Genomic DNA, 24,066 nt, shown 5'->3' on the forward strand with positions numbered 1-24,066 from the left:
GCGGATACGCCCGTTTCACTCACTTCCACCTCATTCGTTCCCGGTAGCACATTTGCTTCGGAATAGCACAAAAGTGCGAGCAGGAGGATTGGACGGAGAGCCATGGTGTGTTGTACGCGGCTGCCTTGTGACAAAGCTTTGCGGAGGGTTGTGTAGCGCCTTTATATGATATAAGCTAAGCCTGAACAGATGGCCAGCTCTTATGCATTTTGCCAGGTATAGCTTTTACAGCTCCATTCAAGGCACATTTCGAGTATGTAAGTTTTATCGCTATGAACACCAACGAATTAAGCAAGGCATTTCCTTAATGATTGTGTGCGAAGCAATCGGGAAATAATGAACTCAAAGGTATTTAGACCCCTCCTGGTCAAGATATAAGTGGACATTGAAGTTTACTAACCGCTTCTGGGCAGGAAAATCAAATATTGGCAACCATATATTATACCAAAGGACTTACCATAACAATGCACCGGGTTGAAAATACATTCAGATATCATACGTTTTCATGTATTTTTCTTCCTTTTTCTCTTTCTTTTTCTCTTTCTTTCGTCCTGTCTTTCATGACTTGTTTATCAATGACTAACTTGCAACACTTAAGCTGGTGTGTTACGCCGAAAGGCGTTTATACCGGCTATATATACAGATACAGATACTTTCACAACAGTACCAGAACACAATTGCATAATATTGATATATTCCATTGTTACAGATAAAGAGAAGCTAGTGGAAGTGGCATTGTCATTACCATAGACAAGCAACGCAAGTTATCAGTAAATGTACAAAAATGAATGATGCATGTATTAACTGTGTAAAAGACTTCATACTTTTCAAAGATTTGGTCACCTTAACCTTCATTTCGAAGGGCATATGTTTATGACCAATACACTTCTGTTACATATCAAATTTGTTTGCAGTACAAGCGTTCTTGGATTGTTTATCTAATAAAACGTCTTAAGTGTTTATTTGAAATAATGTTAAAAATGTTAATACCATTTGCGATATTAGCTGTCATTTACAGTTTATGACAACATGAGGAAACAAAAATGCACTACAAAGTACAATAAAAACATTTGCTAATTTGCCGTACTCTTGGTGATAATAATGGACGAAAATAAGCAGGAGGTTGGCATGGGTTTGCCAAAATACAGCTGGGCAAAACAGATGTTCCAAAGTAATGGGCCATAACTATTATCTGGGTCATAATGACTTCTACCAACACAGATGAACTTTCAAGATACTATCTGGAACGTTTTCCTTTCATAGGCCCTTTTGCTCCTTTTACCCTGTACACCTTCCCCTTTGGCCCAAACTTCTTCTGTTCTCCCCCACCTTTCCCCTCGTCAAACTGTTTCCTCTTGAACCCCCTCTGACCTTTAAACCCAGACTTTCCCTGTCCCTCGCTCCTCTGCTTCTTGAAGTTTCTGTTTCCCTGAGCACCGTGAGGCTGACTTTGACTTCTTGGCCTTTTCCTTTTCTCTGAGGAATCTTCCTTGGCAGGTCTCCTCTTTGATGTTCGAGACAGCATCAGGTCTGGATAGGAAAATGTCACTGAGTAAAGATGCCCTTTTTACACAATCAAGTGTTTTATTCACAGCCAACGTTTCAGTTCGGTTCTGACTGGTTCACATTGCACTGCAGTACAGGTGTCGCTGCTATAGATGCATTCCCATGAAACTATTCACAGAGGAAAATGTCACGCATTCAGAACCTTCCCACAACTTTGCTTCCAACCAAGGTTGGTGCTGGGTTGGGAGCAGCCTGTAATTCATCCTACTCTACATCTCCTCTATCAAGCGAACAAAACACAACTACATACATGTCAATATACCTTCTCCTTTTCATGCAAATTTGTACCTCTATCTGTCATCTTAATAATTTACCTGCATCTGGCTCTTCCCCTACTTCCTGTCTGAAGTACTTTGTATCATAATCAGAGGAGTCCTCAGGGTTTTCTGCAAAGAATAGACAACATCTATATGAACTGTACAATTCATACAGTCATACATTTTCATTTCTCATGTTTCTTGTTTCAGCAGGAGTAAACTGGAGCTAGAATACCTATAGGATAGTTACCAGACTATATAACTTTATATACATTCCTACCTTCATTAACTGCTGTGTTCTCTGTCTGCTTCCTCTTTATCCCTTCCAGAGATCGTTGCCTGAAAATACACACAGGAAAGTATAACTAAGTTCTGTACTTCCACCCTGCTGACCGGCATATGTACTTCTTCAGTGCCAGCATGTATCATTACAGATTTGTGAAGCAGAACCTATTCTGTTTTACCTTTGAGTCAATGGGTGCCACCATGCTAGTTTGTGACATCATACACTGTATGCCAGACATTTTGTTTGTCATTTTTGTACCACATGGAGTTAACTTATAAACAATTATCTTTCTTCTAACAATGGTATGTACATAAGGTAGTTCACAAAACAATTAAAAAAAACAATGGAAGTCAGACTATGACTAGATGCATGTATGTTGTTTTCAGATGAACGAGCATTCTAACTTACTTGTTCTCCTCCTTGAGTTGCTCTTTCTTCTTGATGTTTGCGGCCTGTTCAGCCTTCCTCTGTGCCTTGATCATCCTGAGAGAGAAGAATATATTGTATTGTAGCCTTGACGTTTGCCTTATGATATGATTCAATAGCAAACATACTATATACAACTGACATTAAGTATCATCAAAAGTCAATAACATGTTCATGCATCACGCCCATTTCTTGGGTAGCATTTGGAAGTTGTTTCATTGCAAAAATGCAGGGTAAAAATTACTATGCACAATTAAAAGAGGTCTGCAAGAATACTCACTTTTTCTCCTCCCGTCTTTCTTTGAGTTCTTCTATCTCCTTTGCTGACTTCGTAACTGAAATTAAAACAACAAAAGCTCTCTAAACCATCACTATCATTACAGGCATCCAGTACAGACTAAATTCACTTTACTTTTCCAAGCATCTTTCTCCCATTATATTCTGTACGTCCTGTAAACTATCGTAATAAAGCTGGTAGTATCTGTCAGATTGTTTTGATCTACTTTCTACTATACTGAAGTAGCACAAGCATCAGGCACAATCTATGATTCCTTACCAAACTGGTGAAAGATGACATCTCCCTCACACAAACCCTCCTCTATCTTCACCAGCTGAAGTCTCAGTCTGGGACCAATCTGGGGATTTTTGTAAAGAAAGACGACGATGATGACGATGGAAAGAACCATCATGGCGACGCGATGGTAAAGCTAATGGTAAAGATCCATTCAGCTGGGATATATATATGTGTAATTACGTAAAGACAGCGCAGAAGCACCTGTGGTGTTCTCAAGGGGTGAGTTATGTTTGTCCTATTCACACGGCACTATGGAGGTCAAATATATTTTAAGAGTCATTTTATATCTATAACGTACACTTAACGCGGCGAGTCAGCTATTTGGGGATGTCTGTCGTTAAGGAATGCACTGGCGTTAGACTGGAATCCATCCTATTATGGCTGCAGTTCGTTCCACTGATCTAAGAATAATAGAACTTTTGAGTTTCAATATGCATTTTTCAAAATCCATAAATGCTAGAAGGCAACCTCGAAGACCATGGAGGTAGAAAAACCCACCTGCATTCGCCGACCAACTCTCAACCACATATATCCTTGCTCTCGACTAACTCCCTACTATAGTATGGAGAAGGTCGGGAGGTCACGGCCATGTACTTAAAGGGGCTTTAGGGACTATACCTCCGGCCTGCAGATTTTTCTTACCTTTTTAACGTTATCCGTGTAAATCGTGTGTTAATAACATTCCTCCAATTCCCCTTAAGTAACAATCGTAAATCTGAATAATTTTGATGATTAGTGTATCAAAGTACTAGTATTAACTGAAGCAAAGTTCATCCTTGGATCTGTTCCTCTACTGTTCAGAAATAGTTACTTTTATCAATTCCTTTGCTGGTTGAGTCATTAGTATGGGCTAGATTATTACTATGTAAATAAAACTGCTAAACCCAAATCATGACAACTGACACAGTATGTAGTTTGCTGTCGATTCAATTTTACTCATCAATAACCTTCTGTTATGATGTATGTTGGAGATCTAGAAGGGACTTTGGATCAACCTTCTTTGAGAACATTTGCTTGGCCTAGTTAGGCCTTATCTTCATTTCAGTGGTTTTCAGGGAATAGCGGTGGCCCTTCCAATGATACCAGTTGACACCGTCTGCGAACGACTGGTGACTCCCAATCAGGTACTGGCCGTTCAGGTTCGATTCATGGCAGCTACTGTACCACCATGCACCTTTGTAGGTTTCGGCACAGTCGTCCGTGTCGTGAATGTCGTTGTCCCTGTCCCATGTCGAAAAGAACATGTCATGATGAGCGGTCATACCATCACCTGAAAAAGATAAGTGCGTACAGTCAACGACAACATCGTGCATACTCTCGTAATTGTAATGGGGCAATGGGGTGAATAATTTGGTTATCATAGCAGTACGTGCATTTTGTCAAGGTTTGAAACACACTAGCAGGGCAATGAAACAGAAAGAAAATGACCAGTCATGTAGGAACCTTGCTCGTAACCTTGGCCATCAGCGATAGAAAACGCTGATAATTTACCTGCTGTACCAGAGTACCCGTCCACAGTGAGCCTGTACTTGTGCACCTCATCCTCCACCCTGAAGATGTTGTACTTGGCGTAGGCCGTGTTCCCCTCAAAGTCCTCCAGATCCACCCTCAGTTCGTACACATCCTGGGCCGTCAGACGGTGCAGGTGGTCATTACCTGGAGTCCACAAAATAGTCGCTATATCCTTTCACGTATGTAGTAATAAGTATACAGGAATACAGGAAATTTTCACAGGATTTTTACAGTACAAAATATCCTTGAGGGCTTTTTAAATGTTCTGATCATATCAAAGGGTTGTAACCTCACCTAGCCAGAACTCTCCTATGAGGTCACCAAACCCCGTCTTGTACGCCTGCCAGTCTTGGTAGAAGTTGACCGAACCATCTTGGCGCTTTTGGAATAGCTGAAAATCAAGACACGCCTGGATAAACCTTAAACGAGGAAGTACACAAATATACAAACCCACGCATCAACTTCTGTGATCTTTTATAAATCAAAGATAAATCTGGATCCAGATTGAGAAATTAAAAAAAAACTGGACGGTAAATGCCGTACCATGTAATGAAACTGGAATTAAAATCAGTTCAACGAAAATGGTAGCCTGGTATCCAGTCTGATTCGTGGTCGGGGCCGCAAGAGCTCTGGCCCGCCCGCCTCACATAAGCTTCCCGGTGTGTATTTCACGAGAGATTAATTAGCCCTCCTCGTGTTGGGGGAAACCAAATCCCCGAGCATACTGTCTCTGATTAGCGTAACACTCCTACCGGGACGGTCTGTTGCACTGGGTGGGGGAAGCTCTTAGAGGCCCCGAAGACACAACCTGCCTAAACACCCCAATACCCCCAATCACGATCAGACTGGATACCAGGCTACGAAAATGGCATTATCTGTATCTGTATCTGTATAGCCGGTATAACCGCCTTTCGGCGTAACACACCAGCTTTAGTGTTAGTGAGTCTTTTTGGCCAAATTGTCGCCGTTTCTTTTGCCTATTGATCACAGGTAGATTATTATTAATGAGGGAGCAGTCTTACCGTCCATCCACCCCCGTCAGTGTCCATGTCACAGTAGACGTGAACAGGACTTTTCCCTCCTCCATCAGGGTAGATGGTGTACACACCGCTGGTATCGTGTCCAGTCGCCAACAGTTCCATACAGTCACGGGCACCGTTCAAAGTGTCTAATTTGCAAACATCGAATGAACATATGTATATTTTTAAACTTGGATGAACGTACATTAAAACGTTGTCAAATCCAAAAAGTCCTATTTCGACAATCTAACATTTTACTGTTGCAATATATGAAAGGTGAATGCAGGAAACAAATGAGTTTATGTGGATTAGTACCTGAAAGTTGGTTCACCCTAGTTTGCAGCTGCTGGATGGTCACAGCCTGATCCGAAACCACAGTCTGCAGACCAGCCACCGTTACCTGCTGGTGGAGGACATATTATAACATTTTCTGTCAGTGAAGAAGTTAACAAAACTGTAGCAAAACTGTAAATCCTTAGCCATAAACGGTACCTTTAGACACATTGTATTTAATAGAGGCAACTGTCTTTCTTCTATTGTATTCTTTGACAATGAGTCAGGGTTTGAATTAAAAGTGGCTTGTAATCATAGATTTAACCAAAGCCCAAATATTGGCCAACGGTCTACATTACAATGGACAGAAATACAAAATTAGTTCACTCTTTCCCAAACGCTGAGTGCATTACAACCTACCGAATGCAAGGCTCTGCCCACTTGGCCATTGCACTGGTCTCCTTGTAACTTAAATGTAAGAGATAAGAAAAGCACCGACCGTGTCTTGTCCAGGACAACACTGGTCCGTCCTGTTCCTCAGTTCTTCCAAGTCGCTCTCCAGTCTGCCAATGTACAGCAGCAGGTACTCGAGGGCCTGGCAAGACCCAGCGGATACGCCCGTTTCACTCACTTCCACCTCATTTGGACTTGTTAGCACATTTGCTTCGGAATAGCACAGGACTGCGAGCAGGAGGACTGGACAGAGAGCCATGGTGTGCGGTACGCGGCTGCCTTGTGACAAAGCTTTGCAGAGGGTTGTGTAGCGCCTTTATATGATTTAAGCTAAGCCTGAACAGATGGCCAGCTCTTATTCGTTTTGCCAGGTATAGCTTTTACAGCGCTGTTCAAGGAACATTTCGAGTATGTGACCTTTATCGCTCTGAACAACAAAGAATTAAGCAAGGCATTTCCTTAACGATTGTGTGCGAAGCAATCGGGAAATAATGAACTCAAAGGTATTTAGACCCCTCCTGGTCAAGATATAAGTGGACATTGAAGTTTACTAACCGCTTCTGGGCAGGAAAATCAAATATTGGCAACCATATATTATACCAAAGGACAGATTTACCATAACAATGCACCGGGTTGAAAATACATTCAGATATCATACGTTTTCATGTATTTTTCTTCCCTTTTCTCTTTCTTTTTCTCTTTCTTTCTTTCTTTTTCTTTCTTTCTTCCTTTCTTTCTTTCGTCCTGTCTATCATGACTTGTTTATCAATGACTAACTTGCAACACTTAAGCTGGTGTGTTACGCCGAAAGGCGGTTATACCGGCTATATATACAGATACAGATACTTTCACAACAGTACCAGAACACAATTACATAATATTGATGTATTCCATTGTTACAGTAGAAGAGAAGTGGCATTGTCATTACATAGACAATCAACGCAAGTTATCAGTAAATGTACAAAAATGAATGATGCATGTATTAACTGTGTAAAAGACTTCATACTTTTCAAAGATTTGGTAACCTTAACCTTCATTTTGAAGGGCATATGTTTATGACCAATAAACTTCTGTTACATATCAAATTTGTTTGCAGTACAAGCGTTCTTGGATTGTTTATCTAATAAAACGTCTTAAGTGTTTATTTGAAATAATGTTAAAAATGTTAATACCATTTGCAATATTAGCTGTCATTTACAGTTTATGACAACATGAGGAAACAAAAATGCACTACAAAGTACAATAAACACATTTGCTAATTTGCCTTACTCTTGGTGATAATAATGGACGAAAATAACCAGGAGGTAGGCGTGGGTTTGCCAAAATACAGCTGGGCAAAACAGATGTTCCAAAGTAATGGCCATAACTATTATCTGGATCATAATGACTTCTACCAACACAGATGAACTTTCAAGATACTATCTGGAACGTTTTCCTTTCATAGGCCCTTTTGCTCCTTTTACCCTGTAAACCTTCCCCTTTGGCCCGAACTTCTTCTGTTCTCCCCCACCTTTCCCCTCGTCAAACTCTTTCCTCTTGAACCCCCTCTGACCTTTAAGCCCAGGCTTTCCCTGTCCCTCGCTCCTCTGCTTCTTGAAGTTTCTGTTTCCCTGGGCGCCATGAGGCTGACTTTGACTCCTTGGCCTTTTCCTTTTCTCTGAGGAATCTTCCTTGGTGGGTCTCCTCTTTGATGTTCGAGACAGCATCAGGTCTGGATAGGAAAATGTCACTGAGTAAACATGCTATTTTTATACAACCAAGTGTTTTTTTCACAGCCAATGTTTCAGTGACCGTCTGTCACCTTCCTCAGGGCAATTCTGACTGGTTCACATAGTGCTACTGCAGCACAGGTGTTGCTGCTGTAGATGCATTCCCAGATGTGATGAAACTATTCACAGAGGAACATGTCACGCATTCAGAACCTTCCCACAAGGTTGGCACTGGGTTGGGAGCAGCCTGGAATTCATCCCATTCTACAGCTCCCCTTATCAGAGCAAACAAAACAACTACAGACATGTCAATATTATACCTTCTCCATTTCATGCAAATTTGTACCTCTATCTGTCATCTTAATAATTTACCTGCATCTGGCTCTTCCCCTACTTCCTGTCTGAAGTACTTTGTATCATCATCAGATGAGTCCTCAGGGTTTTCTGCAAGGAATAGACAACATCTATGTGAACTGTACAATTCATACAGTCATACATTTTCATTTCTCATGTTTCTTCTTTCAGCAGGAGTAAACTGGAGCTAGAATACCTATAGGATAGTTACCAGACTATATAACTTTATGTACATTCCTACCTTCATTAACTGCTGTGTTCTCTGTTTGCTTCCTCTTTATCCCTTCCAGAGATCGTTGCCTGAAAAGACACACAGGAAAGTATAAGTTCTGTACTTCCACCCTGCTGACAGGCATATGTACTTCTTCAGTGCCAGCATGTATCATTACAGGTTTGTGAAGCAGAACCTATTCTGTTTTACCTTTGGGTCAATGGGTGCTACCATGCTAGTTTGTGACATCATATGTCAGACATTTTGTTTGTCATTTTTGTACCACATGGAGTTAACGTATAAACAATTATCTTTCTTCTAACAATGGTATGTACATAAGATAGTTCACACAACAATAAAAATGATGGGAGTCAGGCTATAAAGAAGCATGTATGTTGTTTTCAGATGAATGAGCATTCTAACTTACTTGTTCTCCTCCTTGAGTTGCTCTTTCTTCTTGATGTTTGCAGCCTGCTCAGCCTTTCTCTGTGCCTTGATCATCCTGAGGGAGAACACAGCAAATATTGTATTGTGTCCTTGACGTTAGCCTTAGGATATGATTCAATTGCAAACATACTATATACAACTGACATTAAGTGATATCAAAAGTCAGTAACATGTTCATGCATCACACCCATTTCTTGGAAGTTGTTTTATAAAAAAATGCAGGATAAAAATAGCTCTGCACAATTGAAAGACTTCTTTAAGAATACTCACTTTTTCTCCTCCCGTCTTTCTTTGAGTTCTTCTATCTCCTTTGCTGACTTTGTAACTGAAATTAAAACAACAAAAGCTCTAAATTCACTTTACTTTTCCAGGTATCTTTCTTCCATGATAATGTGCAAGTTCTATAAACTATTGTAATAAAGCTGGTAGTTTGTATTGCAGATTGTTTTGATCTACTTTCTACTATACTGCAGTAGCACAAGAACCAGGTACATTCTATGATTCCTTACCAAACTGGTGAAAGATGACGTCTCCCTCACACAAACCCTCTTCTATCTTCACCAGCTGAAGTCTCAGTCTGGGACCAATCTGGGGATTTAAAAACAAGCAAAATAAGCCTAATTCGTTATTACATCTGATAAACTATCTCAGAGGAAAAGACAATGTGATAACAACATTGTCAATAACAATATGCCCAAGAACAATCTGTGTGAGCTGTCAAACATCTATCATCTATACTATACACATGTAAACCTAATATCAAGGTGCAGTATATTCCTTGGGCAATAGAAACTAGTTTTGTTCCTTCCTCTGTTTTTTTTAAGATCATACATTTGAGGAACACAATATGAACAACAGGTACGATCTATCTATACTAACCTCTGTCAGCCTGATGGCACTTTTCTGTGAAGCCTCGTTCCCTCGACCTGCGACCTCCTGGGGCAGGTCAACCTCATTCTGGTCACCATCAGGCTCAGCCTCACTCTCTGAAAGGTTCCCACCCCTGTGGTGTTGCCAAAAAATGTCAAGCAGTGACATCACAGATGTTGACATATTCAATGCAGTAGGGCTGCTAATATTGGGAATCTTTAAGCTAGATATTAGTAGAATATCTCCATGATAGCTATAAAGACCTCAAAACTTATATACCTGACAACAAAAATTTGCTTTTCTAATGACATTCAAAAATTTACCGTAATTTGGTAAGAATTTCTCTAATATTTATGAATATGCACATTTTTTAAAATACAATTTTGGTTTCCTCACCCTAAGATGTACTCACTGACATCCTCATATTTCTTAAGGTTGGGGACTTTAGACTGGAGCAGCTTCTTCACCCCCCGGCTCATGCCCATTGGTACGACCTTGATGTTACTGAGGAAGGTCAAAGTCATCAGAGTCAGCACAAAATGTGCACAGGTCAAACATGTTACCCAATCTTAGCAAATGCATATTTACTATTAACATATGGAATGAGACAGTATAGTATACACTATACAGTAAAACTTACTAATGTCTGAAGTCCACCATGTTTGTGTCAGGGTCATAGGTGAAGAGGACACATCTCTTGATGGTGTTTAGCTTCAACTAAAGTAGAGGAAAACAATGAAAGCATTTACAAATGTAGTTAATATGAGTTTAGATAAATGCCCAAAGTTATATATATGCAGAACCAAACATTTGAATAGGGACAGACTGTTCTGCGTATAGCAGCAATCATTGGAACAAACCGGAGCTAGTTTATGGACTGTTTTAAGTCTACATATGAATACAATGTCTGTACATCAACCCAAGAGAAGAGTTCCTTACCTTGTGGATGTTGATAGAAGGAAACATGTTCTGAAACATGGTGGACATGAGTTTGAAGTGCATGCCTTCCCGTGCCAGGTTGTTCAGCACCAGGAGGGGGGAGTGTTGGAACTGTGAGGCGTATGTCTGCTGTCTCTTCAGTGTGGACAGGACATCCTTACACAGGGAGTAGTTCTCAACTTTGAAGGACAGGGTGGGACCTCTGGGTAGACGGGAAAATTTCTACAAGACAAAAATAAACTCAAATTTAAATCTAAATCATACAACAAGCAAATCAATACATACACATGTATACATAATGATATCTTTCCAAGATTTCTACATTTTGTATGTACATTTCAAGATTTAATTGTCAATTTTTGTAAAGGGAGCAAACAGTTCTCCCAGTTGCAAAAGAAACTCAACATTTCAGTTTAATACTTTTATTAGTTTTTAAAGTTTTAAACTGAAATGTTGACAATAATGACAATAATTACTTATACCAAGTCTGTAATCTCCAAGCAGATGCCATTAACATTTCTCTAGATTCATAAACTTCTCAAATATCAAGGTTAGTAGTACATGTACTTAGCACTATCAATTCAATGGGCATCTTTTCTAATACGCTGATGTTACTTCATATTTTTTATACAATGCTAATAGAAATGATGATGCTCAATGCTTATGGGCATTTAGGCATCCGAATATTATGTATGTATGTAGAAAGCCTGATACTGGAGACAGCAGTCCTACCATGTTGACTCCCTTCTCTGTCTTGGTGAAGATGACCAGGTGAGTTACTCCCAGGGGACCAGCTACAGCAACAAAGTCCTTCAGGACATTCTTCTTTCTCACCTGTAGGAAAGACAACTTCTTGTTAGTACTGGTATATCTCATATTGTTAATATGTTTACCTGGTGCAAGGTGGTCTTGTCGTTAGAGTTGTTCACTAATATAATAATAAATTCTGGGTTTGATACTGCCCCTTGACTTGAAGTTACTCACTTGGGAAAGGTAACTGTTACTTACCTCAACTAACACCAATTTCCTTACTGAAACTGAAAATAAATGTAACGTTACGTGTACATGACCAATCACTTCCAAACATAAAACACTACAGATAGTGGCCAACATGAGCACAACACATCTCCGCTATGGACGGCATTTTGTGTTTTTTTTTTCATCAGAACTGTCATGGTAACAGGTACTGAGATAAATTAAACATACCCGTGCAGATCGTACATGTGGCTATTAAAAATGGACACTGCCAATGGATGCTGCCATGCCACCGTATGATCTGCTTGGAGATTAAGGGACCCACCATCCCAGTGTGTCTGGATCTAACCTCACTCTCTGGTTTTACTCAGCTTGAACTTTACGAGTTTACGAGTTGTATGAAACAAACAAACAAACACCTTGAGGTTTGAGGCAGTGAAGGGTTCCATGACTCTGCGCATGTCCGTGACCAGTTGACCCACGTTGTTGCCCACCTTGCCTCTGGCGATGACGAACGTGTGAGGAGCCTTCTTCAGGTCTTCCCTCTCGTACTCGGCATTCTGTCGGGCCTGTTTGGCCGCCTTTCCCTTCTAGAAAACAACACAACATAGGGTTTGGTTTTAAAGGGCCAGAAATAATTTAGCTGGGCTGTTGATTGCTTTAAACTTAAGCAGGCAAAAAAAAATATCAGGGTTGGTGTAGCTGGCCAGGCGGGGAAAGAGGCATAAAATTGCCGAGAAACTCAAGCTATAGTCCTCGGAGCGACTAGGTGACCGGGTTAGCACCACACGTGCAAGTTTGGCAGACCCTGGCAGACCGTATATGCCCCCCTCCCCCTCCATTTTATCTCGCAGTTCTCGGAAGACCAGCTCACCCTTTTCCCGCTCTTCTTACGCGCCATTGATCCTCGTAGAAGGCTCCTGGGGATAAACTATACGGTTTTGTTTCACACCGCGTCTTTATATGGATTTCTGAGCGTAGAAAACTGGGAGAAATGTTCCAACACTGCAGCTGCAAACCTCGTGTGAAGGGTTAAAGGTTACCAGAGCAGTCCACTAAAAGACAGGGGTGTTTGAAAACATTTTACATGTAGGTCAATATCTATCTACATGCATATAGAGCAGAGAGCAGACGTGATATAAATCACTATTATTGTAATGTACCAAATTCACATTTCAAAAGCAACAGGTTTTTCACAATAATTAAAATCAGATGTTGGGTGTATTAAAATGACTTGTATATTCTTAGGTAAAACAATATTGTCAAGTATGAGTGAGTGCATTATATATTGATCCCATAGGGTGGATAACTATAGCGTGCTGCTCACGTGACTTATGTGAGGTCCGCTGTCTGTTTAAAATACGTACGCGCAGCGTAAATTGAATTTGAGATTGACAATGCACGGTGGAGGTGTTTAATATCCGGCCGGAACATTTGTTCAACGCCCCTCGGGGACCCCTCAGGTTCATAATCAGGATGTTGGTAGGGTCACGGTTCAGACTGACATACATGTAGGGCCCCATCGTACAGGGGTGGGTACCAGTGTTCATGTGATCAAGCGTTGACACGGGGTAGTTTATACCTTCTATTCGATTTGGTCACCATTCAGTTAGGGCCGCTATGGGAGTAAGTGAAGCGTACGAATAGCCACAATTGTTGAGCAATAAAGTTGATTGATTGATTGATTGATTGTATAGGAGCCATAGGAGATATAACCAGTCGAGCGATTGTCAGAGTCGATATGCTTGTTCATCATTGATCAATTTTAATAGATCTGACTTCTTTGCTTTGCCTTTTTGTACTCCTACTCCAGAATTCCAAGGCTACACCGTCACGGGATCAAAGATTACAAGTTTTAAGTGGACGAGCACGTGGTCTGCATGTGCTTTTCCTGTTTACAAAAGAGGGCAGAGTTCACAGCTTCTACTTCCCGGTGTTTTAAAATACTTGGTGACGACCGGACGTATTTCGCGATTTAGCCTTCGGGAGATCAGAAGTTGTAAGACTTGTTAAGTCAGTGGCCCACGTGGTTGATTTTATACATGTCTGCCCAAAGTGGTAAGTGTCCATATTTTTTTCTGAGTCAATTTTTACAAACCGTATAAACTTATACCTCACTCACACATTTCTGTGCATGTTAACGTTAGTAGAAGCGTATCTAACCCGTTTGACCTACATTCAAATTAGTCAAAATGCTAGCCGATTTTATTTGGGCAGTGCATAGACTGGAACTTAAATAGAGGCACGAGGACGCTTCTGACTTGGTTTCGCGTCGTTAAGAGGTGACACCTGGTCTTGAGGAGTCTACGTACTCTATTGAAATACCTGTGGACATTATCACCTGTGCAGAGACCTACGTGGTGAATAGATAGAAAGCTATTCATTATTTGCAGTGGTGTTTGCATTGTTAAGAAAGGTGGAACCGTTGACCATGTACTGTATAACCCTAACAGTTCTGCATATATCCCCTGTCTTCTCCTGTAGGTGACAGCGCCGACATGAGCGCCCTCCCCTTCCTCAGGCTGCTGGTGGCCGGGGTCTCCACCCTGACCCTTGTACCGCTGGCTTCTCTCGTCTACTTCTACAACACCAAACCGGAGATCATCATCAGGGCGATCAGGAAGTAAGATTTGGTAGTCTGATAGGCATTTTAATATAGCAATTCAAAAATATATAATGATTATTCCACTTTCTACTACATCTTTTGGCGAATGCAATCAAGTGGCCAGATTTTAACTATTGCAAAATGAACAGCCTTTGTACACGTATTTGTTTTATTCTTCCGTTGTATAAACATGCACTGTAATGTGAGTTCCGCTCATTATATCAAATCCCTAGCAAGGTTGACCCTATATAAATTTTATAGAACATCGTCAAGTGCCATCGTCACCCTCTAGTGTCACTGACGAAAGTTAGTGGTCGCTACCTGAAACGTCTGACCGTTTCCAAAATCATATCCAGTTCCTTGAGTAACTGCTTTTTCGGCGTATCTTATTACCTGGATGTGTAACCTTCAGCGACGTAACATCGTCCATTGTACTCCAGGGCCGTGATATGGCGGGCAGGTCTCACCGTCAGGTTTGTGACGGTAGAAGGTTATAGACTGGCCTATGCCGAGAGGGGCCGTCCTAGCGACACACAACCGTCCGTCGTTTTCCTTCACGGCTTTTCCACGTCTAAGGACACTTGGGCAAATTTTATTAAGGTACGGAAAAGCGAATTAATTAATTTTTTGCTGCTCACAGCGACTTTATTCATATTTCAGATGTTCATTTAAAAAAAAAATCTAGATAAAGCTAAAACCTTTGTCAAAATATGTCCAAACCATTTTACACTTACCCCTATAGTATAAGCTGCACATAATCCGTACGTGTAACAAATACAACGAAATAAAAACATAAACGCAACGGTTTATATGACAAAAATCACAGAATACACCTCATGATCCTGACGAAAGAGCAATAAAACCTTATGTAAAATATCCGTTTTGATAACGATGAGAAATAAGTGAATCTCGTCACTAATTAAAGTTGGAGGTAATATTTTTTCTTACCGTCATGCAGGCTCTTCCTCAAAATCTGCACATCATACCGTTAGACCTGCCCGGCCATGGTGAGTCCGACAGGAACCCTGGCCAGGATCTGTCTATGGAGGGCATGGCCAACACCTTACATAGGGTACTTCTTTTCTCAATCAATTCTTGTGATCAGGTTTAACATTAATATTCAACTTTAAAAAAGTGCCAAAACAGAAACCGTATCGAATTTAACGACATGATAGGATTCGAATGAAGGCTCATCTGTGTTAACGTTGGTAGAACCCATAGTTGTATTGTTCCAACACAAGAAAGGACATTTATGCTGAGTCCACCTTTCTTGTGTTGGAACTAAGCTTGAACTCTATAGCTACAACTACATTATCATAGGATTTTAACACCAGCTAAAGTAGGACTCATTCACAGTCAATCACAGATATATATTGCGCAGTTGATTTTATTTGGGACGTCTGTGTCGTATAACGTTACATATGATTCCAGATAAACAAAGTAAATAGTGCTGTTCCTCAGATTATATTTTTTGTTGTCATGCCAATGTGCAGTTTGTGTGTGCCGTTGGTCTCGACCGAAAACCGTTCCACCTGGTGGGCACGTCCATGGGCGGCGGGATAGCCGGGCTGTATGCTGCCGCCTACCGGTCAAACATCGCACTGCTCACGCTCTTCTGTCCACTCGGTACGTGTTCAGGACTGAGTTTGCATTAAGGGTTTTTAAGCGACAAATTGGCACTTGAGCCGTTCGACAACTCATCATTTTTACAGTTTTGTGTAATCAAAACGTATTCTGGGCAAAGGATAGACCTATAGAATTGATCAGTTCGAAAGTTCAATTTTGAGGTCTATCCATGATATCAAACCCAATCATATTCTCAATAGCAATGTTTGGTTGGACTTCTAGCATTACTAATGATACTATTCTGGCCAATCAAATGTTTTATTTCTTTTTGGGCAAGCAAATCCATATTCTGTTTTACTCTCGATGTTATGGACACCGCCATTTTGGTATGTGACGTCATGGGTCGGCCATTTTCATCGTTTTTATCCTTGACCTTCCCAGGAGTGGTGACCCCTGTACACAGCCGTATGATGAGGGCATTCCTGGAGGGTAGGAACATGCTCGTGCCCAAGACGCTGGACGACTTCCGAGAAATGACAGAAATCAACTCCTATAGATACAAGATCGGCAAACTCAAGCTCCCCGATAAGGTATCACGAACATACCATTCATGGCTGTGAACGTCGGCCTCTTTGTGTCTTAAGACTGACTTCCACAGAGGTTTATTTTTGTTTCGTGAGGTCGAGTACGAGCACTGACGTTTTTGTTAAAACCTTTGAACCGTCGAATCAAAAGTGTATGCTGTGTTCTTGAAAAGCAGAGGAGAGGGATAAGAAAATAAAAGGGAGAAAGAGATAAATACACCCTTCCCTCCTATGTGAATATAGGCTATGGGTGCTATTGTTCAAAGTTCTGTCGAAACTTCTGTTCCCTGGTTTCTAGTATTGTTTTTGTGGTACCACAATGTGTCTGTTATTGCCATATCTTTTTTGTTCGTTTATTTGAAAAACTAAAAAGTAGAGATATCTTTAAAAACACGACCCTCCTATTATAATGCAACTATTCCTATCAACACAACAGCTCCTGTACTGTGCACTGGCTGACAGGGCGCCACACAACGACTTTTTCCAAAAGTGTAAGTACGCAGATCTCTCTACTAGTATCTATCATTGATATTGTGCTCGAGAAATCTGCAACTTATCATACACAGATCCTCGTCTACCTCCATTGAAGATTGCATATGATTTTACAGTTGCAGTAGATATACTTTCGTTATTTAACCCACTGTAGGCGATTTGTATCCTCTGATACAAAACATAATTTTATGTATGATGACAAAACAATAAATTTTATGACATTTTCCTGCTACCTGCAGTGTCTGATGAACTGGGGAGAAAAGAGAAATGGGACGTGTTGCAAAGGAGCATGGGAAATATTTCTGCACCTACACATGTGATCTGGGGACGAGAGGATGACGTAAGTCTGTCAGCCATACTAATAATTTAGGATTTAGATATATACTGTATACGGATGGTGTTCATTCCAACTTTATAAGTACATCAGCAACCAATAGACTGCACGGCTGCTTTGATTATAAAGTATCTTGAAATTTGTAACTTTCCATGTACATTCGTAAAGAAGGTATCAATGTTACATTGCACTATGATTGCAGCAAAAGTTTTAACATTATTATGACCATCAATAAATTTCTATTCTTATTTGCCAATTATTCGTGAGGTCACACGCAAAAATCCATCGGTTTTGTGTCACTGTACATGTCGAAATTGCAAGCTAGTCAGACATTTTACATCATTTGCACAATATATGACAATGTTTTTTATATAACTGAATTCCCCCAGGTATTGGACGTCTCTGGTGCAGAAGTTGTCCGGGAGGGAGTGCCGAACTGCCGGCTGGACATCCTTGATGACTGCGGTCACGTCTTGGTGAACGAGAAGACTCGACAGGCGGTGGCCGTCTTCATCGACTTCAGAGAAGGAGTTCTGAACGGGTATAAGAAATAAGAAGTACTTGATGAAGCGTACATGTGGCTAGTATTTCCGCGAATGAATAGTTCAAATCGTCGCATTGAGGATGCTATGTGAATGAGAAACTCTAGAAATGATGTCTATTTTCAAATCGGGCCAGGAACCGCGAGGAGGGTTTGAAAGTCACGTTTGGGACCGAATTCCTCTCACTGCAGCGCCACCTAGCAGTGGGAAGCAGTATTGCCAGGAGAAAGGTTACCATAGAAGATCGTTGGCAGATGAAACCTTTTGGTTGAGAAATGTGTCATCTAGCACAGATTAATTATCGTTAGCAAAACGTATACATATAACGTTATAGAAGGCTGCATTCAGAACAGGGTGAGGAGGGAGTGGTGGGAGTATGTTGTTGGAAATTATAAGTATGATATTTGAAATTGTAAAATAAATATAATATACAGCAGATATTTCACAGCTGAAAACGCACATAGGTAAACTGAATGAAAACATACATTGCCATGGCGACGGTGGTTGCTGTTAGGGTTATTGTCTGCATGGCATTGCCATGATATCATGATTTTGAGGAAGCCTTATATGCTTAGTACCTGTAAGTCTAGACAGTACAGATACAGTGCACTTCTCCCGAGTGTATAGTGAATTTTCCCAAGGGTTCCCAGGACGTTGGCATAAATGTGTGTCAACAAACAGAGCTGTGAGACATTCCTGTGGACATCCCATGGCTGTGGACAAAATTCCTGTACAATTCCCAGAATTCTTGTAAACTGCACACAATACTGTACCATTAGGCTCCTCCCTGAGACGTCGCCAAAAAAATCTTACGAATTCAAGTGGAGAATAAAGTATGGTACAGAAAAAACTCTAATCTGTATCGTCAATTCCGTTTCCGGTTGTAATGTGTAGATAGTGTACAGACGTCTATCACAAGTGGCAAGCCGATTTGGCTGTTGAAGCTACTGATAAAACTGTTGTATTGAAACACCTGCACAAGTGGTGGCTATAGGTCCACATCGCGGGTCAAGTGCCACCCGCCAAATGTAACAACTGACGTGCCGTTGCCATGGTAACGAAGCCCAGCACTTGGGAACGAGATGTTTGTTTCTTACGGAAAAGCCGCCCGGGGCTTAAAACTAATCCACAGTATATGTTTTATCCGTAGTACCTTAATGTACGTTAATGCTAGTCGGGCTACAACAGTCTATAACAGCTGGTTTTGAAGTAGTGTGATATTCCCACATACATGACTTTTTTCAAAGGTTTTTCATACGTTACGTATACGTTATGAATCTCAAAGATTGTCTTTTCAATGTGTAGACTTTAACTAATAGTAACGTTTATTTGTGCTTTTTGTGAAATCTGTATGAGGTTGTCAATCATAACTTCCTGAAACTTGTTTGATAAATAGAACGCCTGCAAAGTCAGGTAGTCACTTCCCTTCCAATCACAATAGGGATATAAATATATATACATGAAATATATATACATATAGATGCACCGTGTTTGTTTATAACTCATCATGTGACGTCAGAAGATGGCCTGTTCCGTGGGAACGTTTCACTTAAAACGTTTCACCTTTCAAATGTCACACGTCCTGCTGGGAGGACCCTCAGGCGGTTTGGCAGGCCGATCGTTCAGTCAGCTAGGCCGACAGCCTTACGTTCTTTCTCGGAAAGCCTGACAACTAAAGCATATTTACGACTACGAAAAAATTTTCAAGGATACACAGTACTAATTATGGACTATAATGGGTCTGTGATGCACAGTTCAACGGTGATGTCAGAACTAGCTAGCCTCTGCCAGGCTTCGGGAGCGGCTGGAAAGTGTAGAAATTGGCCAAGACAGATAAATGCCAGGGGAGTTGGTGCGCCAAAGAGGCCTGGTAGAGGCTAGCCTGTAAGCGCACAGATTTGATAACAATGGTATGATCTTTCATGCCCGGTGGCTAATTGCAAGTGGCAAAATAATAACGTATATTAAAAGGTAGTAAACATGGAAAAATGTGTCTAATGCACTGTAAGATTTTACTTTCCTTATTGCTGTTGGGTTGCATGGCCGTAATGGGTTTGATTTTAGTCGACATATTATTTTTGAGGGGGGTGGGGGGGATAAATATGAAAAGCCTGGGGAAATAGCATAAACTTCTTTAAACAATGCACTTTGATATAAACAACGACTCACGACATAATTGGGCACCCAAAATGTGAACTGATTCCCAATCAAAAGCAAAGCAGTGACAGAAATGAAAGGGAACAGCAATAACAATGTTGAAAATGATCATATTCTTCTCTTTTATTTTCTACGAATAACATGTGATGGTGTCTGTTTTCGCCACTCTATGTAATTTCTCTAAACCATTTAGTAAACTGTTCAATATCAAATTGCATTTTGTCTGTTTGGAAATTACAGTCTCTTTATATTTATCTAATGATTTTTGCCTCCGGTTTAACATTACTCTGGACAACAAAAACGCACAGGTGTGTTTTCTATGCCCATACAAGTCTCCGGAAGTTCCCAATCATTACAACTATGATATCTGTTCCAAACATTTCTATCCTTAATATCCTCCGTGATAGATTGTGTTAACATCATGATTTCCGGTGTAGAAATGACCACATTAATAATGAATTCATCGCCCTTAATGGTTATCAATTGATCGTCTTATCACAATGATAACCACTTAGCGGTCGTAAATAGGCTATCATAATTGAGTGTGTTCGATATATTGTTAAGCTATTGAACAAGTCAACAATACCCATACTCTAATGACAATAAACAGATATCGAATGGCCTTTTCTTCTCGTAGTCTCCACAATATAGGCCACCGTGGTAAGGGTACAGAATATACAGTTTAACAACCAGTGTTTAGCAACGAAGTCAGTAGTAAAACCATCTAATATCATCGCGTAGTGTACGTTGTAAGCATTTAGAAAAACATCTACGATAACCAAACCCTAGCCTCTACCAGGCTTTGGGAGGCGGCTGGAAAGAGTAGAAATCGGCCAAATAGAGAGATAACATGCCAGGGGAGTTTGTCTGGTGGGAGAGAACAGTTTGCCGCTCCCGAAAAAATCTGGAATGTTATCTCTCTATTTGGCCGATTTGTACTCTTTCTGGCCGCCTCCCGAAGCCTGGTAGAGGCTAGCCAAACCCTCTTGGCCGATCATTCTAGCTCCTTGTTTGGCTCAATTTTCTTTCTTTTTTCTGGTGACTAGAGAGACGGAACAACCTAAGCTTAGTGCAGCGAACATTATCTTGTGAGACTAATCTATGGATTATATTGATAATTTGCAAAAATATTTGCGGCGTAGGCAGTCGGGATTTTTAAATAAAAAGGACTAGGACTAAAATGGGATTCTAAGCCAAAGTTCCTGACCGCCAATCTAGAGATGATTTATGTAAAATAACGTTCGCACACACACGCGGCCTGAATCTGTCACAAAATAATGGGTATCCCGTCTTTGTCGACACATTAGAGAATGTTTGCGGCTAGACACAAGGTCTGCGCACATGTTTGGATAACACTCATTACCAGTGAAGTGACAATACCACCCGTGTGGCCGCCGTCAGGACTGAAGTTCGTATCCAGTCTGCAAACAAAATCTCCTGACAGTACTTTTTATGTGCCAGTCGAAATCTCGTCCATTGGCAAATGTTTCACTATTCAAGTTTTATTATATTACCAGTGCAGTCTAGCCCCTCATATAGTAAAGAGATGCATAACCTAAACACCATGCGCTACATACAGTAAAAATGACCTGACATATTTTTAAATGTAGATGCGATAGTGAAAAAGTCTATCAATATCATGAATATGTCATACCGTTTTTACCGTGCTACAAATCTGCATGATTAAATTATCCCACCCGACTGACGCCGTAGCTCTCAGCCTACCTACTTACAGAAGAGAGGTTTTGGTAAGTGGGACCAGCTACCTGCTTTTTAAAGCTCACAGGTGATTTGCTGGTCCGTGGGCGCTGAATCGCACCACTCCACAATAGCCCGACCTACTGTAGGACGGGTGAGCGGCGGCATTAGTTGCCCGGGGCGACCGATTCACCAGCCTCTCCCCGACAGGGGCTTCGGTAAACATCGTCGGACAAATTAGCGGAGCCGGGTACAAAGCCTGGCGATAAGAACTGTTGTTGCGTTTGTGGATCACCAAGTAGTGAACAATTTGTTGCCGGCTGACGCGAAGTGTGACTGTCGTAAAAAAAGCATATATCAACAGCGGAAACGGACGGGGCAACACCTTGGGCACACGGTACGTAATGAGGAATGTTTGTTTCAGGACGTCGCTTCGCCTTCCGTCGTCAGGACAGGAAATCCGTTAGCTGAGCGCTCCTGCACGGTAGGGATGGACATCACAGGAGGAACTAACTTTTCGGATTAAGGGCGAGTGGCAGCGTAATTACATACGCAAATGTACCCTGGTTCCTGGACGGCTATTACGAGAAGGCCCGGGGACTAGTATCTCAGACGAGGAGATATAAATCGAAGGTGACAGACTGACTTCTTGCGCTATTGGAAGGGGTCAAGCGACAGCAGGATTGTTACACGTTGCGAGACGATACAGTGTGTTTAGTGCATCTTGACTTCTGCACTGGAGCGTACTGCTCGTACCAACGTTAGTCGTTACGGCTGGTGACTGTTGTTGTACGCCGTCCGAGAGCGAGAGCTCGAGGTTTCTACCCCCGAGGAAAGACGGACTTAATTGTCGGGGGCGTCGATTCAAACGTAGGACGACTTTCAGGTGTCGTCTGTACAGCAAACAGCGTTCTTCTTGCTCTGTCGCTTAATTCTTGATAACCAAGTTGCGGAGACAGTTCACTTCCAGTTGTCAGCGACATGGGACAAAAAGGTATGGAGTCCCGGTCACCGTATCCGCGTGCACACTCCACGTCCCCGGTCATCATCGGCTCCCTCCGGCGGGAGAACTGCACACCCTCCCCGGGAAGGCCCGAGACAAGCTCCGGTGGTGGTGACTCCGACCTAGGAGAGCTCTACAAGGAGCTGAAGGCCAGGGTTTCTCAGGCTCGAAAAACCGACGAGGAGTGTCACATATCAGAAAGCGAGGTGCGGCAGATATCAGCCGACATTAAGGCCTTGGAACTGGAAGGCGAGACGCCCAAACGTGCTTATTTGGACATTACAAGAGGGGTAGACAACAGAGCGGCACTGTACGTTGAGCACTTAGAAAAACTGATACTGGAGAAGGATCAGTACTTCAAGGAATGCCAGAGGTTGCTAAAACTGAAAGATAAATACGCAGACGACGTTAGATACGTCACGTCTCTTCAGGACAGGTGTGCTGCCATCCTGAGGGAAGAGGCCGACAGAGCCAAGAAGGAGAAAGACCACAGTGTCTTTGAGGAATACCGCGCGAAGGACAAGCTTAAGAAGCTCGAGGCTACCGTGAAAGAAATGAAAGACTCCATGAGGAACAAGACTCGCACGAGCAAAGAGGGGACGAAACAGTTCGCTAGGTTGCAAGCTGACCTCCAGAACTCTATAGAAACAGAGAAGGAGCTCCGACAGAAGGTAGACGAACTGATTGTGCAAAATTTCGAGTTGACGATGGAACTTAAAAGTTTGAAGAGGCCTATGATCACCTGCTGGACGCAGACAGAGAACGACGTGACTGAAGTCATACTCGTGGCGGAAAAGCGACACAAAATGGCGCGCCAGGAAAGGCTGGACCACGACAGAGAACACGGGAAAACCATTCGGCAGCTGGAGAAAAAGCTGCAGAGGATGAACGAATCGGAAGAATCCAGGGAGAAAGAGGTGAAACTTTTGACAAAGCAGTTGGCCACCCTGCAAGAGAAGGTGAAGTACTATATGGGCAAGTCGAGGCAGCAGTGTCCGTACCACTGGCACGACAAGGACACGAAAGCAAGCGTCGTTCGTCGAAAAGAGGTCCCGCCAAAAACTCCTGTACTCTCAAGTAACGTCAAAGAGGGGGACAAGCTGCCAGACTACAGCAGCCATCCGGTAACGTCTATGGATTCTGACGAAAATACGTGCAAAGTCAGTCGTGTGGTTCCTTCACAAAGACGTTCCTTGCCCACCGATTCGTTAGCT

The 24,066-nt window shown here is 41.7% G+C and overlaps 3 protein-coding genes across 4 annotated transcripts; 1 reads left to right on the top strand and 2 right to left on the bottom strand.

Annotated features, from left to right (window-relative positions):
- Window positions 1-677: 677 nt before the first annotated feature.
- Window positions 678-12,931, bottom strand: LOC109482457 (suppressor of SWI4 1 homolog). Of its 2 annotated transcripts, none has more exons than XM_019785166.1 (13): window positions 12,746-12,931; window positions 12,291-12,461; window positions 11,629-11,730; window positions 10,897-11,118; window positions 10,598-10,674; window positions 10,354-10,461; window positions 9,967-10,090; window positions 3,092-3,170; window positions 2,816-2,870; window positions 2,518-2,592; window positions 2,104-2,162; window positions 1,881-1,952; window positions 678-1,530 (listed from the first exon to the last, which is right to left on the bottom strand). In XM_019785166.1, the coding sequence occupies exons 1-13, from the start codon at window positions 12,770-12,772 to the stop codon at window positions 1,238-1,240; spliced, it is 1,464 nt and encodes a 487-aa protein (XP_019640725.1). In that variant the 5' UTR covers window positions 12,773-12,931; the 3' UTR covers window positions 678-1,237. The 2 variants fall into 2 exon arrangements, with proteins under 2 accessions (XP_019640725.1, XP_019640724.1); XM_019785165.1 differs by lacking the exons at window positions 678-1,530; window positions 1,881-1,952; window positions 2,104-2,162; ... (1 more) ...; window positions 2,816-2,870; window positions 3,092-3,170 and adding exons at window positions 7,383-8,077; window positions 8,448-8,519; window positions 8,671-8,729; ... (1 more) ...; window positions 9,358-9,412; window positions 9,597-9,675.
- LOC109482473 (ficolin-1-like) lies at window positions 4,025-6,776 on the bottom strand. The gene is made up of 6 exons (XM_019785194.1): window positions 6,413-6,776; window positions 5,956-6,043; window positions 5,644-5,789; window positions 4,916-5,012; window positions 4,601-4,765; window positions 4,025-4,379 (listed from the first exon to the last, which is right to left on the bottom strand). The coding sequence occupies exons 1-6, from the start codon at window positions 6,623-6,625 to the stop codon at window positions 4,129-4,131; spliced, it is 960 nt and encodes a 319-aa protein (XP_019640753.1). The 5' UTR covers window positions 6,626-6,776; the 3' UTR covers window positions 4,025-4,128.
- Window positions 12,932-13,646: 715 nt separating the features above from the next.
- LOC109482496 (monoacylglycerol lipase ABHD6-like) lies at window positions 13,647-18,259 on the top strand. The gene is made up of 9 exons (XM_019785219.1): window positions 13,647-13,929; window positions 14,356-14,494; window positions 14,917-15,076; window positions 15,435-15,548; window positions 15,970-16,102; window positions 16,484-16,632; window positions 17,063-17,117; window positions 17,358-17,458; window positions 17,842-18,259. The coding sequence occupies exons 1-9, from the start codon at window positions 13,914-13,916 to the stop codon at window positions 18,004-18,006; spliced, it is 1,032 nt and encodes a 343-aa protein (XP_019640778.1). The 5' UTR covers window positions 13,647-13,913; the 3' UTR covers window positions 18,007-18,259.
- The last annotated feature ends 5,807 nt before the right edge of the window (window positions 18,260-24,066 follow it).

The sequence above is a fragment of the Branchiostoma belcheri genome, unplaced genomic scaffold (assembly GCF_001625305.1).
Source record: "Branchiostoma belcheri isolate BF01 breed outbred unplaced genomic scaffold, Haploidv18h27 scaffold6, whole genome shotgun sequence".
In the NCBI taxonomy this organism is placed as follows: domain Eukaryota; kingdom Metazoa; phylum Chordata; class Leptocardii; order Amphioxiformes; family Branchiostomatidae; genus Branchiostoma; species Branchiostoma belcheri.